The 23,868-nt window shown below is 34.0% G+C and overlaps 1 protein-coding gene across 1 annotated transcript in view; it reads right to left on the bottom strand.

The window, feature by feature from the left end:
• Window positions 1–23,868, bottom strand: part of CFAP46 (cilia and flagella associated protein 46) — a gene marked incomplete at its 5' end in the record, with an annotated part of 72,158 nt that overhangs the window by 10,903 nt on the left and 37,387 nt on the right. The window contains 22 exons of the mRNA XM_017733886.1: window positions 467–631; window positions 1,559–1,644; window positions 2,021–2,142; window positions 4,867–5,018; window positions 5,436–5,515; window positions 6,206–6,303; window positions 7,129–7,296; window positions 8,798–8,977; window positions 9,718–9,852; window positions 10,562–10,750; window positions 11,179–11,358; window positions 12,079–12,214; window positions 12,975–13,157; window positions 13,902–14,008; window positions 14,941–15,141; window positions 16,427–16,573; window positions 17,493–17,622; window positions 17,884–17,982; window positions 19,366–19,514; window positions 19,870–20,037; window positions 20,422–20,535; window positions 22,516–22,739. Coding sequence (XP_017589375.1) covers window positions 467–631; window positions 1,559–1,644; window positions 2,021–2,142; window positions 4,867–5,018; window positions 5,436–5,515; window positions 6,206–6,303; window positions 7,129–7,296; window positions 8,798–8,977; window positions 9,718–9,852; window positions 10,562–10,750; window positions 11,179–11,358; window positions 12,079–12,214; window positions 12,975–13,157; window positions 13,902–14,008; window positions 14,941–15,141; window positions 16,427–16,573; window positions 17,493–17,622; window positions 17,884–17,982; window positions 19,366–19,514; window positions 19,870–20,037; window positions 20,422–20,535; window positions 22,516–22,739 — 3,213 coding nt within the window. The remainder of the gene's footprint in view (window positions 1–466; window positions 632–1,558; window positions 1,645–2,020; window positions 2,143–4,866; window positions 5,019–5,435; window positions 5,516–6,205; window positions 6,304–7,128; window positions 7,297–8,797; window positions 8,978–9,717; window positions 9,853–10,561; window positions 10,751–11,178; window positions 11,359–12,078; window positions 12,215–12,974; window positions 13,158–13,901; window positions 14,009–14,940; window positions 15,142–16,426; window positions 16,574–17,492; window positions 17,623–17,883; window positions 17,983–19,365; window positions 19,515–19,869; window positions 20,038–20,421; window positions 20,536–22,515; window positions 22,740–23,868) is intronic.

The raw sequence follows: 23,868 nt of genomic DNA, 5'->3' as shown, positions 1-23,868 counted from the left end.
AAGTTCATAAAGCCTGTGGGGACTTGATTTTGCCCAGGTGAAGCACAAGAACTGAAAGTATTCCAGAGATTAAGATTTTACACTTGGTATTTTGAGCAAAGTCTTACAGTAATGATAAAAAAAATTAACAGAAATGTAAATTCTTACTTCCTTTTTTAAATTGCAGTTGAAAATAGCTTTGAAGTTTTAACAACATGCTTGTAAATTTGTTTACAATTTTAGATTCCAATTTTTATATAATTCTTTATGTGTCAAGGTTATTTTAAACTAGGTACCACTGCACCTATAATCACCCTGTACATTACTGAAATAAGTCTACTGTACTCTCTAGTCCACCTAAAATACTGGAAACCTATTGCATGTGGCTGTCTTCCAGTAAAATACACACCACCATTCATATTTAAATTTTTAAGTATCTTTTTAATGCATCATTATACTAAAGGAAAAAATGTTTATCTAGTAGTACCTGACTCAGTCCAACATAGTCGATTGTAGAGAATCTGTAGAGAAAAATCTCTGGAAACAGAACTTATTCCTTCTTCTTTAAATATACTCAGAGCTTCCAAAGGCAATTCCATAAATAATGTATCCCCTAGTAATACCACACACAACCCCAAATCCATTGGTGTATCTAAAGAGATGTGACAGAACATGATTGAGATTTAGTTCTCAGTTTGTATATAAATAATTGCAGTTAGATGTAAAAACCTAAGTTTCCTCTATTTTATGACACATGAACTTCATGGTACTGCAGATTAAGTGCATCAAGAAAAAATATTTCTTTTGATACCATTACACTTAAGATGTTCTCAAATTTCTATGCACTTGTTAGTACCAATTCTTCACAGGGAAAAATATCCCCATATTAATAACCAACCATCTCAGGTCCAAGTCCAGGTGTATGCAATACATACAGGGAAACAATGGAAGTGCATAATTGCCACAGCAGTGATTGACTAAACAGAATAGAGTTGTAAAGGAACTCTTACCCAATACTAACTATGTTGTTCTGTAAAAAAAAATTTTTTCCGTTATTTAGGAAAAAAGTACAAAATATTATTATGACAATATTTCTCTTCTACAGAGAAAGAGAAGATGCATGGAAGACAATTCATCCAGTTTTTGTGGAACTACTCTCGAGATGTGTTTAGGGACATACTATAGCATTAGGCTTGCATGCAAGCTAACAACCTGTGGGAGTCCACAAAGTTACAAGCAAAATAAAGACAAAACAAAGAGATCTACCGACTTAAGAAAGTTCTTTATTCTAGCTTTTCTCCTGAAAAACTCGTTTGTGATAAAGCTGTTTCATTTAGGTGTCTACAGACTGTATGGTTTGGAAGACTCTAAATAAATGCAAAAGCATGGCTCCACCCAGCATCTAAATTTGTCTTTGAAAGAATACTGAAATATCTGACTTGATATAGAAAATAAAACAGACAAAAACAATGCTAAAGCCTTTGTCCTCTCCCTGTGTTAAATAAAATTAAAATTGAAATGATTGAATTTTGGTATCTGTCCATAAACACATACACAGAGTACTCAAGGGAGCACATACCCTGCATTCCAACTTGTTTGGTGTCCTTATCTTTCACTTTCCTTTTTCCTGTTTCAGCTGCTGAAACTGATACGCACTGGGATTCTCTGGGAAGAGAAATTTCAGTGAAAATATTACCAGCTCCAATTTCTACTTCAATTTCAGTGAAATTTTACACAAAGAATGCACTCCCTTTGTAGTTCCTGTCCTTTAGAAATCCTATCTTTAAACAGTTTAATTATAATGTTGCATCTTGAGCTTCAACTTAAGTATAACTTAAGCTGGAGAACAGTGCTTGTCAGAAATGGCCATCAGTCTATCATATTGCTCAGTCTCTTAGTCTGACATATCCTGAATATACTTTCTTTCAAGACATGAAACATTCTTCAACAGGCTACCCTTGCTAAAACTATTCCTTTATTTGGAGGACTTAAGTCACAGGTCCTGTTTTCACAAATGATAATCAAAGTCAATATATCTTACCTGACAGCAGAAAAATCAAACTGTGACAGCGTTGGTTTCAGATAGTCTTCCATAATTTCTATTATTTCAGAGAAATTGGATGTCAAATCAAGCTCATTATCATCTATTTTCTTTGTTGGAGTCTATCACACACATAGAAACAAAAATTAAGAGTACTTTCTCCATCCTTGTTAAATACTATCATATATATAAATTTTTGTAATAAGTTAAATCAGAGACTAAATAAAATAATGTGAAAGATAATAAAATGGAAAATATAAATATAAGAAGTCTGTTTCAAAACTACTTTATTTCAAAATTTGGTACCAGCACTTTGCAAAATACTCTAACAAAAGAATCACTAGAAGGTGTCAATACTTATTATTTAAACAGCTGATATACTTCAGCAATTTCAGTGGGGAATGGCAGGAAAGTACAGCAGAAAGAAATTATAATGTGTTTCTCCAAGTACTGAGAAGCAATTGTGTAAGGCCAACTTTGAGAAGTGAACAAAAACTGCATGATGAACATAGAAGAAGCAAATGAAAGCATATGGAGAGATCAGTGGAGTCAGTTTAGGAAAAAAAAGGAATCAGAATGAAGAAACTAGATAAGGGGAAAACAGAATCATGTAGGAGAGAACGACACTGAAAACTGAAGCTTGTAAAATCCAACAGAGATTTACACAAAACCACTAATTGGACAAACGAGCTCAACCAAATGATGAAGAGTGTTGGTATTAATGAATGAACTCATCCAAGGCTTGTGTGGCTCAGTACCGGCTGCATGCATAAGTTCTGGGAGCTGTAATGCATATGCTTTTTAAAAACCTAAGTCACTTGTTTTTTTCATCTGTTCAATCTGACACTATTTTAGCACCTTTTCTTTACTTATACAACTACAGCAATCTTTACAAACTTGCCAATACAATAAAGGCTGGCCATGGGCAAGAGAAAGTGATCAACACTTCAACCATCTGCAATACTTGGTAGTTTAACAGAAAGATGCTAACATGATGAATAAAATAGAATTATAATTCAAGAACCAGATTTTTCAATGTCCTGGGTAATCCAAACTGTTACTGTATTCCATATCTACCTGTGCCCAAAATTGTTACTGTCTCTTTTAGGCCCTGCCCCTGGAACAGAAGGGGCAGGGGAGTGCCAGTCCCTTGTTAGAGTCACCCAAGCAGACCTCTCTTCCCTCTTGGCTCTCTTCTGCCTCTTGGCTTTTGCCATAGAGCTGAGGCAGTGCAGGTGTAGGCTCCCCTTTTGGGTTTTCTTTGCGGTTTTTTTTGGGGGGTTGCTATGAGTGGGGGTTTTTTCCCCCCAAGAGGCTACATTTCACAGTTATGAACATCCTCAGGACAAATTCCATGACTGCCTGGCTGCAGCCAGCATCACAGCAAGAGGAGCAGACTGGCCCTGCTTCATTTGGCCACCCCAGCCTGTCAGCAGTGCCTGGCTGAGGTGAGAATGCACCAAGTTGCCCCAGCCAGCTGCCTTGCCATCTTCTCTTGAGAGGAAGGTGAAGTCCCAAGTTCTAGCCCTTGACCAAATACCAGTCACCAGAGTGTGCCAGCTGCCTTTGCTGACATAGGTGCCACTGGTGGAGAGACTGGGGGGGGTTGATGCCATTTTCCCTTTGTCCCCCTACATGCAGCTGCCCGTGGAGGGCACCATATTGGGGAAGGGGTTTCTCTGCCATTGTGAGTTTCTCTTTTTTCCCAGGGAGTCCATGAGATTTCAGCAACTTTGTAACTAATGACTATTACTGTTATTTTTGCCTATTCCTATTTCATTTTTTTAGTAAACTGTTATTTTTTCATTTATATCTACTCACACTTGTTTCTCCTTACCGGTGGAAAGGGATTGGTTAAATCTAACTCATTTTAGTGTCCACCCCTTAAAATTGTTTTAGACCAAAACAGTCAAATTAGTGTGAGTAAAACAATGAAAGCCTGTACAGAAAGTTCAATATTATCTATATTTTTTACCTTTATGTTAATAAGGGAAATAGGCCTATACCAGCTTTTTTTAATGCTATATTTAACAGTGAATTTTCTTTGGAATTGAAAAACCTAAGTTTTACCTAATGAAACCAAAATTAAAAGTAAAATGCTAGAATGTAGACTTGTACATTTCATGTGTAGAAAACTTTCTGTCACCTTGGAGATTAACAGTGTGAAAGCTGCAGGTTTTTCCAGTACCTTTATGTTACATAACTTGTGCTCACTGACTCTGACAATGTTCTCATAGAACTGAGCCTTCCTGCCGTTACAGTTACAGAAAACTTTTATTGTCTAGAATTTGAGAGTGTTTTACAAACTTAGACTCCAACAAAATGTGTCCTTGAAGCAAAATTTTGTGACTAACAGACTTGGATCAACTGTGCCCAAATAAAGAGCTACAGTGCAGAAGATACTGTATGTCCAAGCAGAAGGGTCTTCTGTGCTGGAAATCAGTAATAAATCTCTGGTTAAGATAGTTTTATTTTAATTAAAGGGTTACAATCTATGATCCTGCTTTTTCCTTTGAACAGCAGGGACTTTCATGTGATATGAAAGGCAGTGTACATTTGCAAATACAAATCTCAGAAATATGGCACATTTTCAAGTAAACTGCTCTCAACTGCACCACTTCAATTCTGATAAACTACTGAACATTTCAAAACTCCTGAATGACAAATACAGAAACAATAGCACAGTAAGATTAAATTTTTGAAGTAGAGTACAAAGCATTTAGTAACTGTGAAGACTAGGGATGCTGCACTTGGAATGAACTGAAAAATTCTGCATAAAGAATGTCTATCATATTTCTAGCACATTTTTCACCCAGTTTTAAATATAAGGTAACAAAATACTTTACCACATCTGTTTCGGAGACACACTCTTGCAAGTTCTGAATAACAGTTTGTTTAAGATGACTCTTCATCTTTTGCTGCTTGTAAAGACGCATTTTGTCCAACAAAATATGAAATGCATCAGGATTCACATGAAATCGAGAAACTTTTGCCTGCACTATTAGAAGGAGGATAACACCCTCTTAAGAGTCTTTTTGAGAAATACTTGTACTTGAAGAAATGATTGTACAAACACCATCAGTTTCTAGCCATGATATATTCTTTTAAAATAAAATATATATATATATATAAATGCAAAATATATACAGAAATGTACAATGAAAAAAACTCTACTATTATTTATCTGTAACAACTTCAGCCTTCAAATGTAAACAAAAATGATACAAATTGTGACTAGATACATTACATCTGATAATGAGATATATTTATGAATTTTTGTTCCTTGGTAATTAAGAAGAGTTAAAATTATTTGAAAAAGTATTTTAAAATTTTACTAACTGCAACAGTGAAAGATATGAGCCTTCTCATAACATCTGCGCAATGATTTTTATCTCTTAAATGTAATGGTACTTACCCATCCACTGAGTAAGTTTTCCTTTTTTCTGTGCAGTACTTACTTTGGGTATCTCAATCAATGAACTGTACAAATGTGATCTGTAGAAAGCAGAACAGTGCTGAATAGTTTATCTGACTGTCTAGCCTTGTTTATATGACTCAAACTTATTAGATGAGTAATTATTACCCTCTAATTTAATGTGCTCACAAATACTCTCGTGATGCAGTAACTACCCCCACCTTGGGTACAAAACCCTGCAAATTCTAGCTGGAACAAACTGAGAGTTGTAAAGTAAATTCTTTTATTACTGTATAACCAATAAGGTAGATTTCTATTTGTTCCATGACAAGTGTTTAAAAACTTTTTAAATTGGTGAATGCATTCATAGTCAGTTGCGATAGCTCAATTTATGAGCTAATTTATTGCAGATAATTAGTCTGCAATAATCAGATAATCAGTGGCTTTATAAAGCTAAATATGGCCCCTCCTAACATTTCCAAGAGCATAAGCAATAAAAGCAGGAAACTCTTAACAGAACTTAGAACAGATATCAAGAATGGCCTGAAACGTTTCAAGTGACCTCTGGAGATTTAAGAGGTAATTAGGGAAATCGAAAGAACAGAAACCATACAACTGAGCTGCAGGCAGCTTTATTTCTATATTAATCAGTTCGTTATCCTAAAATTCAAGTCCATCAAAATTAGAAGTGAAAGGCAATAATCAACCCGGTAAAAAAAAGATTACATTTGTAACAAAACGTGCTAAATCAAAATGATGAAATTTTATACCTGTCTTCTGAATGCTGGAGAATAACTATGTAGAAACTGGATGGCAATTCATCCACTATATTAAAATGTTCAACAGGAATACAGAGGTTTCTCCATGCCTGTACAGTAATTCAAAAGTAGTATTATTTTCATAGACTTTATAAACCCTGTTCTCAGTTCTTTCATTAGAAAACTGATAGTAATTCTAGGAAAGAACATACTAAAAAGGCCCCAACACTCAGCAGATGTGCCCAGGACAGTAGGCTCGGTCCAAACAACAGGAAATACTGCTTCCCTGTGAGGGAAGCAAGCACTGACACAAGTTGTCCAAGGAGGCTGTGGAGCCTCCATTCTTGGAGATGATTCAGAAACCATCTAGACATGATCATGTACAACAAGCTCTAGGTGGCCCTGCTTGAGCAGGGGGTTTTTACAAGACGACCTTCAGAGATTTTTTCTAACCTCAATCATTCTATGATCATGTAACTTTTGTGCAGTGCAGAAGTACGTATAAATATTATTTAAAACAAATTACAAATACTGTAGCTTAGTCCACTCTTCATAACAACATGACTTTTATGGCCGCTACACTATTTCTGAAGTTAAAATGCTATCAAATACTAGCAGAGTATTAGCAAAGGAAGTGAGTAGAATAATTCATAGTAAAATTTATATTTCAAAAAGAATTTGCCAGAGACACTTCACCCACAAGTACTATATAAAATTGTATTTGGTTTATGTGGCAAGATTTTGATAACAGGGAAAGGTGCAGGGGTGGCTCTTAGAATCTCAGAATTGTTCAGGTTGGAAAAGCCTTCAGAGACCATCATGTGCAACTGTTCTCTCAGCACTGCCAACCCACGTCTTGTATACACACAAATGTCTCTCTATGTACGTTTATATAACACACATATAAACCCCTAATAAGTAGCTCGGAAAGTTACCACTGAAGTAGCAGTCAGTTGCTGTTCCACACAACTTAGAAGATCACTTGCGTTTCTGTTTTGTTTCAAATGATTCTGAAGATGCAGCAATGCTGCCAGCTGAGAGCTGCTGGTGTTGGATGTAGCAGTTAGAAGGATACTCTTCATCATCACAGACACTGAACAACTCTGTAAAAGTTTTACATCTATTTATTTTCCTTCACAAAAATAAAACAAATAAATATATACACTATGTTTGTTATAACATATATCTATGTTGAAGAAAAGTTCTCTTGCTTGAAAGGTGAAATGAACTAGCAGAAGACTGCTGTTTGTTCTTACAGGTTAATGTAAACAGTCTGACAATAACTAAGATTTCTTAAATAAAAATAGCTGGAATTGATTTTTTTTTCTACATTTATCATCAAGGTTCCTGCATTTAGTCATCTAAGGTCTACATGGAATGGTAAATACTGTGCTCTTAGCTTAGCCTTTCAAGTAAGCTGAGTCTTTTCTGTTTCTGTGCTTTAATGGACAGCCATCACATCACACAACAGTCTTCTACAAAGAGCAAAATAATGGGTAAAACTACATAAACTTCTTTCAGCAAACATACTAATCCTGTCCTTTGAATCAATGCTAGCTAAGAGCTAAACCATTTATCTTTTAATGCAGATGTCACATTAAAAAAAAAAAAAAAAGGCAATTCAGGTTCATCTTACCAAAAATTCCAAAGGGAGGCTTAATACAAACATTTCTGGGCAGTAATAACTGAATCAGCAGAATTTTTTGCCCAGTAAAAGACATGACAACTCATGGTTTTGGTGCCTTGATATACATCACATTAGACTGTTCACTAACAAGTATGACAGCACAGCATAAATAATACAGTGTGCTGCAGGAGTACAGGAGTGATAAACAGTTAAACCACCAGACCCAGTATTAGCTGATTCTAATATACCAGGAGACCCAGCTAGTCCATTCCACCCATGAGTGCAGGTATTTGCAAATTTAAGTGTTGACAGAGAGTCAGGTGCTTTCTGCTTGTCATAACTTCCTTCAGTTGCATTGATATGGCAGGAAGGAAAGTAATATAAGGTGCTTTTTTGTATTTCTGCAATACAGATGCTGGTGTAGGAACTATGGGTGATTTGCTCCTGATGCAGGGAATATAAGCCCTGCAGCCATTCTGCACCTTCTCTTTGATGGAGGCACATATTCACATGCATACATACTTTCAAGCCATCTATAGGACCATGCTGTGCAGGTAGCAATCTAACAAACTGAATGTAAACTGAATTATCCACCTCAAAGCAATGAACAAATTCAGAGAAGCATTTTTAAATTATTGATTAGGGAGGAATGAAACTGTATTTTGGGGCAATGTCTTATCTTTGCTAATTATAATACAGTCATTTATTCCTACTAAAATTTTTTCATGTATGCAATCATCAAAGAAAATGTCAGATCAAACACAACAGATAATAGAATTGTTAAAAAACCACTGATGAAATGTTCTGAACTTTGCAAATATATCATATATTTGATGACCTGTATTACACACTAGTTCTTACATGGAACCCTACACATTTTCAGTATGACCAATTTTCAGGCTATGCAAATACAGTTTAGTTTATGCAACTTCAAACATCCTCACACTGAAAAGCAGCACAAACATTAATTGCCTTACCTGATGAAGTGCCAAAAACTGGCTAGTTGAAATTGGATCAAATTGTTGAAAGCATTCTGCCATTTCCAAACTAGCAAGAGCCAGTACATCGGTAACATTATGACTAAATGCAATAGCCATAGACTGTAGCAAAGCCTCACTGGATTGAGAAAGATACATCTGAGCCATCCTGTGTCCTGTCTAGATGATAAAAATAAAAAGCTTTACATAAAAATTGGCTAATATTAAGTATTTGTTATACATACACCAATTACAGCATGTTAGAGAAGATAAATATTGCTTTTTAATGAGTAATTTTAATGCATTTTATTTTTAAGGCACTTCATGTATGATCAAAATATGCAAATACTGATTAATTTTCTAGCAGACACCAACATCTGTTATACAACATTAAAATATATTTGGTATAACACAGAAATTTCTTCTAATATAAAATGTTCTTAGCAGAACAGACTTTAAATTCCAGGCAATTTGAGCAGTTCAGAACCAAGGATCAATACAATTGTTTCTGTGGACAGTTAACTATATTTATTCCAAATTAACCCACAAATCTCGTACTTCAGGTATTTATTGATTTTACTAGCAACACAAACTGTACATTCCCAATTCCTAGTGTGCTTTCAACTACAGTAATTAACAGAGATCAGATCACCGAATTTCACAAATGTTTTGTGATAGAAGTAATTTCTTTCTTTGTTCCCAGTCTGCAAAAAGTTATGCTCCCTTAAAAAGGCCTATCTCTGAGGCAGAAAGAAACTGCCTGGTCATCTAATCCTGGTTGCTACATGCTCCATGTAAGATCAAGTTTGTGTTACAAACATTTCCATTATCAGTTTAAACAGAACTGATATGGTAAATTGACTATTATTCCATAAAAAGAAAGCATTCAAAGTCTAATGCAAGCTCATAAAGTAATATACCATTAATTCCTGTATTTTCCTCCTATACTTATCATTATGACATTTATTAGTTGATAAACCGCTCTCTGTCATGTCCTGTTCACTGCATTCTGCTGAAGTCAGCGAAGATTTTCTGATGTCTGATTTAGCGTCTTCCTACCCATCACAGTAAAAAAAAAAAAAGAACAATTAATCATTCCATTAAGTAAGACAGGCTTAATTTCTTTTGTGAAAGTTTATGTGAAAACGGAATTCATCTTGAAAGAAATCACTGCCTTAATTCCTTCATGGTGAGAGATTTAGTAATACTATCCACCATCAAAATTTCTTAGTATGTTATGAAGGCAGTATGACCAACATAAACTAAAAAGACGCCCCATACAACCTCTAAGAGTTTTGACTTTCTCATATTTGTCCTCCACTAATTTCTTCTGAACACTTTAATTCATCACTGAATTTATAATGCCTCCACCAACTCTCCTTTTTTTACTACAACACAAAAGGAACTTACAAATCCAAGCTTTTAACCTACAAGTCAGTACTTCTCGATCGCATGGATTCAGAGACCATACCTCACTCGCCCTTTAAGGCATTCAAGGAATTTTTCTATCTCTCTTTTGAAAATATTGTGATTAGCATATCTCACAAACAAATCAAAAATTATCTACATGAGGATAGCATGCAGGCAGAAGCATGTTTTTGAAATTACTCATTTTGCTATCCATTTTTATTATGGCTTGCATGCAGTATATAAAACCTAGTTCTACACAAAGAGCAGCTTTTATACAAATGTATATAGAAAAAATATTAGAGCAGATAAACTTTACACAGAAAAATAAGTTTAACTGCAGAAAAGAATGCATACCATAACATTTGGCTTCCAGTAAATCTCTGAATATACAGGATCCACATTAATGGCAAGTAAATGAAGAGTTTTTCCAGTTAGATACAGGCATTTGGATTTGATGTTGGGACAGCTTTTACAAAGATTCCGTATGTTTGCTAACTGAGCCAGTGTAATGTGAGCCATGGTGCGTTTCATATACTTCCAATCCTGGTAAAATACATATTTATGTTTATTTGTTCATATACCCCCACAAAGACAGAAATACATATTTTTTAAAAATGTAACTTATATTCACACACAAAATACATAAATACATATGTTAAATGTGATTATACTTTCAACTACAAATGAGCTGTCTTTAATAGATATACAATTTCATTAACAACTGATTTAGGAAAAAAAGTCCAATGTAATATCTATAAGCAAAGTTCAACCAGTGCCAAGGAAAACATGGGATAAGGGGAGGGCGCCCAGTAAATCATTCCCAAGACTAAAACCACACACTTCAACCTCAGTTGCTACAAAACTACATGACTGGTCTGGGAACCCATTTCCTCAGCAGTGGAAGAAGTTGTGTCATGGAAAACTTTGTTATACCTTTTATGCAAATCATAGGACTAAATATTTTTTATTACCTGTTCTGTTGCATCATCTTCAATGATGAATTCCTCCACAAATTCATGAAATGATGCTTCTCCCACATTTTTAAGCTTTTTCTCAGTAATGACAAGATGAAAAATATCCAAAAGAATTTCTACAAGATTTATTTTTCTAAGAGCTAGTTGTCTCATTAATGGGATACTAATATTTTTATTCTGAAATACAAAAGAAAGAAGAATTCTATTTTCAAGTATTTTTTCAAATTTACCTGAAAAGAAGTTAGAACGTTGTATGTCTTTTAACGAAAGAAGCAAACATTTTAGCCTTATCACCTCGATAGAGCAGAAATATTGCAATGAAGAAATCAAAGTAATTTAAAAGAAAAAATTCAATGCCAAATATATTACAAGGCAATCAAAGTAGCTCCATAGAACAAGAGCAGCTGGGTTTTTGATTTCACGTTTTGTGTACCTGTACAAATATGTAGTATCTAAGAATGATACATACACATTAGCAAAGTAGGCTACAGGCTTTCATTACCCAAAGTACACTATTTTGAAGATAGACATTATTTATAATAATGTTTTGTGAAGACTTCTTGTTTCCCCTGAGAAGAAACACATTTTGAAGAATTTTATACTTTCAAGGTATTTAGAGAATCAAAAATATCTCCAAGTTTATACTTTTTTCTTTTGTAGCTGTTAGATAAGTGTCAGAACTAAATAAGCTTGACAAACACCAAACAAATCCTCTCTTCGTCCCTCTTTCAACTGTAAATTCTTTTGGCATCCAATATTTCCTTCTATATACAAAGCATGCTTATCATTACAAGAAGATAATTTCTGGAATCCCCAAATGAGATTATCCAAGAATGAGTGAATATTACAACTAGACTAGGTTTCTTTTCCACAATTAAGGAAGAAAAATGTCCATACCTCATTAATTGCAAATAGACTACAAACACTATGAAATACTTCCTCTGTTTTGGATACTGCTCTCTGAGCTAAGTTATAAGCATGTAGATAATGACTATGTTTGTCTTTTTTGTTCTTTTCCTGCTTGGCAATCATCCTGAAAGAAAAATCCAACACCATTAACTCAAAAGAACTAACATAAGAAAGTGCTTATTTTTATGGTATCAGCACTGTTGAACATATATAATTAAATAATGAATCTATTAATTAATAAAGATTAATTATAGATAAAAAGATTAATTTTGTGTATGTGGTTTTGAAATGTACAAATAGGAGAAGTGAATGTTTACTAGTTATTTTTCCAAGGTCTTCTTCTTAGAACTGTACTGCTGCAATGCAAGAAGATGCCAAGACTCAAAGAGAAGCAAGGCAGATAATATTCTAGAGTATGTATTTTCCAGAAATACAATGGCAGTATACCCGGTACAAAACATTACCTCAGTTGTTTTAAGGGGGTATCCTGTGAACAGCTGGGTTTCCAAGCATACCCTGTTTTGCACTTTTACTATTGCAGCAGTTTCTAGAGAAATATTTCTCTATGGTGTGGCTGCTAAAATGTGTCTACAAATGGGAAGTCAAAAAACTGACTTAAGAGACCCTGACACTTTGTTTTGACCTCAAAAGAGAACAAAAGAGAACTCCGCCTTCAGTGAAAACAATTTTTGATTCTACAGTACTTTTCTGAATACAGAACACATGAAGAATGCAAACAGACATGTAACACCAATATATAAAACCTAACAATGTTATCTGCTCTTTCCCATCTTAATTAGACTACAAAAAGTAAACAATACACTTCATGGACTAGTTCAACCTAAATAAAATTTTTCAATAGAGGTATAGAGGTATAGTCTTACCTACGAATATTTGCACATTCCAGCAGTATTTCAGCGCTGTAGTTTTTATGCCCATGATGAAAAAAGTCCTTCTCAACTTGAGCTAATTTATTGTAGGATTCCTGTAGCACCTGTGGCAACTGAGCAGACTTGGCATTAACTGTCATATGATCCTGGGCAAAATGTATCTGAATAAGTGTTTTTCTAGAAATAAAAATTAAATACAAGAAAGCAGTCAGAAAGCACAGGCTATTTTTGAGAACAGACACATTTCACTCTGCTTTCCTTTAAATTCTAAGAAATCTACAAAAAGCCTCATAAATGTGTGTTTACAAATTATAGTATTAATAATACAAATATTGTATCTTCTAAATACAGATGAACTGAGAAGACTGATATTAGTCTTCCTTTTCTAATTGAAAAACTTCCCATTTATGGAAAGAGACAGGTGTGTAAATGTTGTATACTTCTCTCCCTTTACCAACACATTTTAAGGTCTCTGTGCTTGGATTTCAGTGGAACCTAAATCACTGTTTAGTTTCACCATAAACAGGCTTCTTGGTTCATGGTGAGAACAGAAGTAAGTCAATACTGTAGACTGCAGTAGTGTTGTGGGAGTGTTCAAACAGATACCTCTGCATAGACAAATATATGTTGCACCTCTAGGTAGCCTACACTGCAAACTATGCACAAGACACTGTGGTATCTAATTTACCAATGTAACAGGTAGTAGGGCTACATACAAGAATTAGGGCAGGAAATACAAAAATTTGGAAAGAAATTTAAATTTTAAAAAGCCAAACCACCACATAAATGACTTAGAACAAAAATATTTGAGAATCCACTGAATTTGCCATACTAAAATAAGACAGCATTGTAAAAATTACATATATTTGCGATGTAGCTGCATATTAGAAGCTGGGCATATTTTAGAGAAAAGACAGTTACCTGGCTTCAAGGGATGCAATCATAAAACCCAATTCCGATTGCCTGCTAGGTCTCTTCAGTAAAGTAGATTGAAGCACATTTACAGTACGTTCCAGTATCTCACAAGCCTGCAGGTAACACCAGAATTTTTGTAATTCTATTTTAAATGTCTATGGATTATAATAATCATTCATTTAGAAAGCTTAAATTTTGTACAGAACATGTTAACTATCCCCAGGATGGCTGGCTCTTGGTAACTGTAAGTTAGAAAGTTTGAAAGTTATCATCATACTTAGATACTCAGATACTTAGATACTTTGATGATTACATGAATGGTGCACATACATACAAGGAGAGAAGATGGAGCCAGATTCATCTTGGAGGTACGTACCAAGACAGTAAATATGAGTTCAGTCAAAATCAAAATAATGCCTCTACACAACACAGACTTGCATAGTTTATCAAGACAGATTACATCATCACAGACATAAGACTATATTTATACTGAAACTCATGAAAGGGTTTAACAGTAAATGCATATTTGATGCTACAGGGTTTTAGTAAAAAAAAAAAAAAAAAAAGTGTTAAAGTAGTATTTTCCAGAATCTAGAAATAATATTTATAAAACTATTTTAAATACTTGAGAAGGAAGAAGGTAAGAGAAAATAATATTGAAAGGCGTGATTTTCATTGAATATGGAAAATAAGTACACCAGTGTTAACAGAACTGTCTGAATACAAAAGAATTCTAATCAAGAGAATCAGCTCTCTGGGATTTAGTCATACATACTAGATTATAACTGGTTTTATTCCAAGAAAAGAATATACAGCTTATAAAAACATCCTAAACTTCTGTGGGTAGAATCTCATTCCTAGTGGCCTGTACCTGTTTGGAATCTGTAATTTATGTCTGTTGAATGCTAGAGAAAAAAACACTAACTACATTTAACACCTAATTTTGCATTTCTTGAAATGCAAAGGCTGTAATACTACACTGAGAGAGACCACTGCTGAAAAAAAACCCCAAACCACAACCTCCAAACTCAAAATATTTCCTTACCGTGCCCTGTTTTCCTTCTCCCTCTTCCTCTAGAATTGCTTCTATTAGACTAAGAGTACTGTTATACCAAAACTGTTCATTGCCTCCCAGAAGCTGTGCTTTCTCAAGGAGTGCTTTAGCTTGTCTGTGGTTTCTTTCCAGGTTAGCCAACACAGCAAGTAAGTACAAGCACCTTGACATATCAGATAGGGCCCTCAATTCCTAGAAAGAAAGAGATGTGATCTATATACCAAAAATCCACGACAGCTATCCGTATTTATGTCTGTCCATATTTTAGATTAACCTTACAGAAATAAAAACCAAATGGTATTCCTCCAAGTACCTGCCGAATTTCTTAGTTACTCCTTATATTACGTCTACTTCATATTTCTTCATGTTCCTCTACCTTCTATCTCACAAGTCAAATAAGCTATTTTCCTGCTATTATTTAGTATGTGTATATCTGCTAGTGTTTGTCAGCGGCTGATGAAGAAATGTGGTGACGAAAGATTTTTTTTGTGAACTGTACAGATACGCTAGATATCCAGTGAACTCACATTGGTTATAAGCTATGTAACTGGTGCTGTATAGGGGACAAATATTGTATCATATTTGTATACTAGCATACAGACATACAGGACAGTAGTAACAAATTGTATTATTAAAAATACTGTCCTCCCTAATGTATTTTGAACTTTCCTCAGTACACAATGCGTAATTAATGCTTTATAAAGGGACCTGCATTATTCATGAATATCATTCATATATTATTATTCAAAGTATTAATGATTATGCTAAATTTACACAGGCAGTTTTTATTTACGCAAGAAAAATTATTACACAAAATAAGACAATAGCAATTATATTTTTTTAAAAGTAAAGGATTTACTGCAATAATTGTATTTCAATAAATTGTATAATGAAGCACAGGGAAATGTGGAAAATGGTAGGTATAGGGAAAATATCTGTAATGTATAATCCTTCATAATAATGAGATGATGCAGATCTGTTTGGTGAAACATATGGACACTTATTTCAGATCTGCCAGAATTTTAAAATATAATTTCAGTTTTATCAAAACAGCAGTAAATCCATAATGAAGCTCAAAATGAAATAACCAGACTTTCAAATGATCAAAATATTGAGAGATGGAGCTAAATTCTCTCTCTTCTGAACAAACCCTGAACATTTCCCACCTATTTAAACTAACATGGTTGAAATATACCTGTATCTTCCAAGGCCACTGCAAAGCAGACAGAGATGCTGACACTACTTCAGAAATTTATATAACCTTCAGACAACTCCCATAAAGTTGGACTGAAATGCCATATATTTAAATTTACATATTACATATGTTGAAACTTAATATGGAATTGGTTTGGGGCGGTGGGAGAAGGCTTGGCTTTGCAGTTTGATTATTATTATTCTGAGGAATAACTGCATCAAAATGAACATTTTCCCTATATATTCTATTAGTGTTTCTTTTTCTATTTAATTTTTACTGTACCTGACTTGCAGCATGGGCCTCTGAAAGCAGAAGTCTTGCTGGTTGATACAAGCCTAGCTGAATTAGTACTTCAGCTTTTTGAATCCACAAGTGAGGGAAAGAAAGTGCACTCAGTCCTCTTCCTGTTACTGCATTTAACTCAAAACCCTGAGAAATTAAAAAAGTATTTTCACCTTCATAAATTTCAGAACTAAATTAGACAGAATACAAGCTGTTATTAACTATGATATCCCACAGCTCAGCTGTATTTTCTAACTTCAAAATTTAACATTATATTACAGGAACAACAGGTTTATTATGAGATTTGGAATTTACTATCCTCAAAAGGCATTGAGCTCATAAGTATACACTATTCAAACTAACTGTATGACAGATAACTACTTCAGATATGCTGCTGTCACAAAGAAGTTGATTTCTGGTAATAACTAAAACTCAAAGAGGAATACTATTTACAAGAGCTAAAAAGGGTGACTTGAGAGGGATTAGTAATTAGAAAACCCAGGTACGTTATATGCGGAAGTATGGAAAAAATATACAAAGAGAGCAAAATTGTATGATGACAATCCAGACAGCACTGCCATAATAAAGAGAAAAATGGAGGTAAGCATTAAAAAAATCAGTAAGGCAATTATTACCTTCCTGAAGAAAAGAGAGTAAAGACAGAACTGAAATATTTGCATGCTCTTGAAACAGTATGTAAGAGGAAGCAAAACAGTACACGCTAATGTGATGGAGAGAGAAAGAAGAGAAAAAACAAGACCAAGAGTGACTACAGTATCTTTTTTGCTTCTCAGTCTTTTAATCGATTTGCATTAGTCCCCAAATCCATTTGTAAGAAAGTAGTTTTACTTTGTATCAATAAAGATTCCAATCTTGTTCTTTCTCAGTATAAATAATATGCCAGCCAAACCCAGCTCAGCCTCAGCTAATGCTTGCTAGCAGGTAGCATGCATTTTAATTATTTTTGTGTTCATGTATTTCTCAAGTACTACCTAAAAACAAACTAGCAAGTGTACTAAAAAAGTGAAGAGTAATTTATTATAGAAACTGAAGTAGAAATAAAAACCTTTTCACTTGAAGTAAGGATATTCTCATTCCTACTACCATTAAGCTGAGCATTTTCAAAAGGTATTTTTATTTCTTCTGTCTTCATACATACAGTTTTTTCTTTGTTCAGTGCAATCTCTTGCCTACACCTAAATCACAAGAAAGAAAAAGTAAACTCAACTATATTTTAAAAAGCATTTCATAACGAAGTATTAGCGTGTTAGGAATCTTTACCGTACACTACTTGGTAGATAGACACTAACCAAACATGCACAGAATTTTAGGGAATAGCTAATATACCAAAAGTGTGTTCTGAGATCATGTTTTTCACTATTTTCCCCCAACAACACTTATCAGCTGTAGGACAGACAGTCGCAACTAAATACCGCCTCAGTAGGGAAAATACATACATTGCTTGTTCTAATTCACTAATGTATACTTCTCCAGCCGCTTTCTCATGATACACAGATGCCTGACTCAGTTTTAAATCTGAGCATATCAGGGCAATTCTAAAAATAAAAAGAAAAAATGTTTAAAAAACAATCCAGATCATTCATATGTTCCTTCATATAAGCACATTATATATAAATAGCACATATTCCACATTTGTCAATCCTGCCTTCTCATGTCTTGATTAACACTGGCAATAACAAAGATTGTAAATAAAAACAGGGGAAATTACCCATTGACAGTGGTCACAGAATAATACAATAGTTTGGGCTGGAAGGAACTTCTAAAGATATCTAAAGGTATGGGCAAGGGCATCTTTTACAAGACCAGGTTGCTCCAAACTCCATCCAATCTGACCTTGAACACTTCCAGGGATGGGACATCCACCAGTAGCCCCAGTCTTGTCCCTCAAACCTGTATCTCTCCAACTTAATGGCAAAAATTATGTACTAAAAGTATGAAAATATTTATATGGTCTCACTATAGCATGCAACAACCACCCCCCTGCCCCCGGTGTGTATGTGCTAACCTATTTTTTTGTCCTGAGTAAAGAATAATATATTCCTATACATCTATCTAATCATATATAGACATCAGGTCATAGATATAAATAAAATACCATGAAATAAACACAAATCTTGAGGAATCAACAAAAAAGATTTGTCTGGCAAATCTTGGCTGAAAATAATTTCCTATCAGAAAGTCCCTTTCAGTCTTGTAAGAAAGCAACTCAGTAATCAATTGGTAGAGAAGCACATATATTTGTATACACAAATATCTATTCTGCTCGGTGGAATCAGCTTAGGCATTTTAAAGCTTCATAATGTGGTATTTCACAAACAGAAAACAAGACAAAAAATTGCTTATTACTGTTACTTATTAAGCAAATATTATTTAATACCTATCAAAAAAGCATGATAAAATGCTTTAACTAAAACATCAAGAATTTTCCACTGCATGCATATTAAATATTTTTAAATCAAAACTTTTAGGGGTAAATCTCTCTAAAAATGCACTTATTAGGGCAACTTCTTTGTGCCCTTAAGGTGAAGAATATATTTTTGGTGCAAGTAGTGAGTCTGCCTTTTGAATACTTAATAGATAAGACTTTCATAGAAACTTTTTGTGACTTTGCTTTTGTCAGTTAGATGACAATAAGGCATTTCAAAAATTTTTCACCTGAAAGTGGCCTGGCTTCATAATCTTGTATGCTTTCCACGTGGAGATCACATTAAGTAACAAATAAACTTAGTGGCTTTAATTCCACAAACCTATTTGTCAAAATTCTATTAAAATGCATAAAAAATAAATGAAAATAAATAAAAAACTACTACAAATATAAAACAGTAAGTCAAAAAAAGTCTTGTTACTTCGTGAAATACTAATGGATGGTCCGCTCCATTCAGTTTCTCTTTTATTTAAAATAAATAAAGGATACAAACCGGAGGTGATAGAGATCAGACAGACTTCTACATTCCAGAACTTCACTAGCAATAACTTCAGCTAGCTGAAAGATTGGAAGAATCAAGTGGGGGCAAAAAATTTTCTGCAGTTCTTTAGACAAAAGGTCCATAAAATACAAAGTGCAAGTCTGAAAAGAATTTTTTTAAAATTCAGTCAGTATAAACATAGTTTTGTAGAAAATAAATTTTAAATTAATGATTACATCTTCAGTTCCAAAATAAACCTCAAAGAAGACACAAAGAAACTTTCTAGCTGAAGGAGCAGCAAGACACACAGAAAGCTGGTAAATGTCTTCTCTAAGTTAAGTTCATTTCAGCCTGCAAAGTACAGGCTAACACCTCTTGAAGTATTAATGAATACTACAATACAAAAGTATTTGGGATAGCTGTCTGAACACATACAGAGAGAAAAACTAAAATACAACCATTTAGTGATTTTCTCCTGAATAGTAAATACTTTATAATTTTGAGAAGTATACTTACAGGTTTTGGGAAATTATCCCAATTAATACCGTAAATATTTGTTTTCTGTTTAAAAGTATCTCTGATTTCATTGGGACAGTCATACTGGGCCCATTCTTCCACATTTGCTGGTAAGGTATCAACTGATTCTTTCCCTTTAGGCTTCTCCTTTGCAACAGAAACCTCAACCTATAATAAAAATAAGGACATTTAGGAGATCAAATTAACAATTCTATTGGTATTAAATATTCAGCTAAAAAAATGAACACAATTGCTTAATATCCTTTGAAGTTTTGTCAGATTTGGGGTGTTTTTTGGATCTCTAGACCGTGGGTTTTACAAAACAGCAGTATCTTGACAAAGGCAACAAATGAAGAAGTATTTGTAAATTCATGATCTGTCAAGACTGTGTGATCAAGAGTGAAAGTATGATACATAGATTCACAAGAGAAATTCTTCCCAGGTTCTGAGGGTTGGTACAGGAAAGCATCTGAACTATTTACCAAATGAGCCCAGGGAAACATCTCTTAGAAAGAGAGGTTTGTTTTAATTCCACAGAAAAGTGGGTCTTACTTGTTTCTTTTTGTCTTTGTCTTTTTTAGAAGTTTTTGACTGCAGTTTCTGAGGATTTGTAAGTTGTGAAGTCTTTAATGTTTTTGTAATAGTCCCTGATGCTGACAATGACACCTAGACAATCAAATAGTTACAGTTAATTATTTTCAATTTGCAATAATAATAATAATGTCAGTTTCTACTAATAGTTATTTTCCACTGCAAGTCACTATCTACAGCTATTAACAATTATCACGTATCATATTCTGCTTGCACAGTAGTTTTCTTCAGAAAATAACCATTTTAGAGACTCCTGGATGCTTGCATTATTTGTACGAGCATTTCGGACAATCATGACAATGCGATTAAGCAGCAGAACTGTCAAAAGACAAGATCATCTCTGCGATAAATGCTACTGCTACCTTTTTTTAACCTATATGGTTGCAAATGCAATTCTTTTCTTTTCAAACCACTAGTCTAACTAGCTTAATTTTCTTCAAGGGATGAATTTTATAAGGAAATAATCTGCAAGATGGCAAAGAGTCACTCTGTCCTCTTTCTGGGTTAGTCTTTTACAATGCTACTAATGAATATTATATAAATTTCCAAATATTTAAATATACAAAAGAATTAATTGAAATTTTCTCTGTACAAGCAAAAGCATAGATTCTGATCTTACCTAAAATTTAAAAAAAACAAAACCAAAAACCAAACAACAACCAAAAACAAAAACAAACAAAAAAAACCCAACCAACCAACAACAAAACCCCAAAAACAAAAACCACATTAATTTCATTAATTTGAGGAGATTAATATATTCTACTGGAGGAATCAAGAGTAGAATACAAAATATCAATCAAAAAATAATGCTGGATATTCACAACAAATGAAAATTCCAAATTAAAGGTAAAAAATGTTTTAAAAAGTCAGAGGCAGCTGACTTTTTCAGAGAATGTTTTGATATCTTCTACTGAGTTATTTATGGAGTCCTAACACTAAAGAGGATGTCTGCAGTCAGGTCTGCTTTCCATTCTACACCAAAACAAGGTGTCCTGTACTCCTTCAATACCACATGGTTATTCTTTTTCTCACAATACTGTTCAGCTGCAAATATGATTCTTAGAATTACTGTCATTATCCTACAACTGGCACTGTAGGATACTCTTTAAATTTTAGTTTTAATATCTTATTCAAACAGTAGTACTCAAGGTAGTTTTCTTCTTAGTACGACACTCAGTCAAGGGTTGGATATTAAAAGTTATGCTTGTGTAAATCCAAAAATTGTCAATATTCAATTTTTATTTTGCAAATTCCTGTCTCACATCACATGTTAAACTGATTTCACAATGAATTCTTGGTCATAATTAGCACGATTAATTGGTAATAAATTGCAGGCTTTTACATCTAACTGGAATAAAATTAAACACAAGCTATAGCTTACCGATCTAGTTGGTACGTCCCAGTTGAGACTGTTCCTATAATGATTTGTTGCATTACTATTATCAAGTACAGATTTAGTCCTTTCAAATACTTACTTTACTTAACATGTAATTGTTTTCCTATGATCATTGCTGTGATTCTGAATAGCCATTTCAATTGGGCATATCTATGAGAAGTCAATTTGATTCATTTGAAATGTTCTATGAAAAAGTAATCTGAGAAATTAATCATTGAACACTGCCAGCCTATACAATTCCCGTAAGTCAAATGACAGCCCTTTTGATTCAATTTCATGAAGCTCAATCTGAAATCACCATCCTTCAGAACTGCTAAAAATGTCTTCAGTATGTATTCTGCCAATACTGAGATTCCTCAACAAATCAAAAATACAAAATTTGAGAACCTATTGTACAAAACATATGAATGGGCTCCAGAGAAACAATGGCCCACTGCTTTTATCCTTAGTGTCTCTTCTCCATTTTCCTAAGCAAAACAATTTTCTTGTTGAATCCTTAAACCTGAGAAAATATACTAACTGCACCATAAACCAGAAAACTCTAAGGACAAAGTTAAACACCAAATGAATAGCTGGTACCATAATTACACAAGAAGATGTGAAATATACTGGACATATTATAATAACACAACACAACATATAATTTCATATGATCTCACCTGCCAGATACGGATGATACAGGCATATGCCATCAAACAGTGCTGCTGATGAAAAGAAGAACTATGACCAGAAAATAAAGCCATTAATGTCTGCGCTCTAAACAAAGCTTCCAGTTGTTTAATATTACTCAAATCTTCCAAATTAATTTGGGGCATGGTACCATTTGCTCCACTGTCCATCTCAGCATTTTCTGTAGGCAACGATTTTGTTGTAGCATTTTTTTCTGTTAAAAAAAAAGGGAACACATGCTCACAGTGACAGCATTGTAAAAATGTATTTAAAAGTTAAAATTTCTGAATTGAAAATAAAAATATTTAGGGGGAAAAAAGAATAATGGAAATCTATCTACTGAAGATGTTAAAATGATGCAATATTACCTGTACCATGTTTTTAATCAATAATGTAACAGTTCTGTATAATAAATGATGTAAGCCTGACAGAGAAGTGAAATCCATGAAAGGCTGGACCAGATAATCTTTTGAGATTCCTTCCAACCTGGGCTATTTTATATTTGAATCTAATTTTCCTTATTATATTATTTGAGTTTCTATCAAGAGCTTTGCAAAAATTTTCTTGAAACTTAAGTGGTGTAAGAAGGACAGTAATCATAAGCAACCAGGTGAAACTGGGTGGGAGGATCATTACAGAACTAAAACTTAAATCACCACAGGACTGTGAAACAACCCAACAAAACCACTAACAGAAAAGTATGAACAGAATATTGCTACTGTTACTGATCAACTGTGTGACAGTAGAGACACTGAACATTTATCTTGCTCAATGAAAACACCAGAAGTACTTGCCTGATCCATGTCATCTATCCACACAAAAAAGAACAGCAGAGCAGATGCTCATTAATGCCACACAGTAGAGTATGGTTCCAGAAATCAGATACTTTTTTTCCCAAATGAATATTGGGGTATCCTATCAGAGCACTGAGGTCATACCAGTACAAGTGGATATTTGTGTTAAAGAACCAAAGAATTTTTACAGTTACACAAGTAGTTGAAAGCATACATCCCTTTTAAAGTCATTTTTGAAAAATAAAGCCAAGGAAAGGGCAATGGACTTAGGTACCCACATCTTGGCACATAAACTATTTCCTTCAGTTTCATCTGTCCCTCCTTGAGAACTCACTTGAAACAAACTATCCAGCACTGCTTTCTGGCAGCATCTCACAATTTAGGAATCCCTATGTCAGAGGGGAGCAGTATCTTACTATACCAAAAGACTGAGGGTAAGTCTCCATAGCATAACACAGAATTCACAGATAAACTGAAGTTGTATTGAACAAATGACAGTAAATGCACGAGAAAATACAGACAAACTTGTGCCATTCTTTTTGATAACTA

The sequence above is a fragment of the Corvus brachyrhynchos genome, unplaced genomic scaffold (assembly GCF_000691975.1).
Source record: "Corvus brachyrhynchos isolate BGI_N302 unplaced genomic scaffold, ASM69197v1 scaffold514, whole genome shotgun sequence".
Taxonomy (NCBI): domain Eukaryota; kingdom Metazoa; phylum Chordata; class Aves; order Passeriformes; family Corvidae; genus Corvus; species Corvus brachyrhynchos.
Note: the sequence above shows the minus strand (reverse complement) of the source record. Positions and strands in the feature narration are given on the sequence as shown.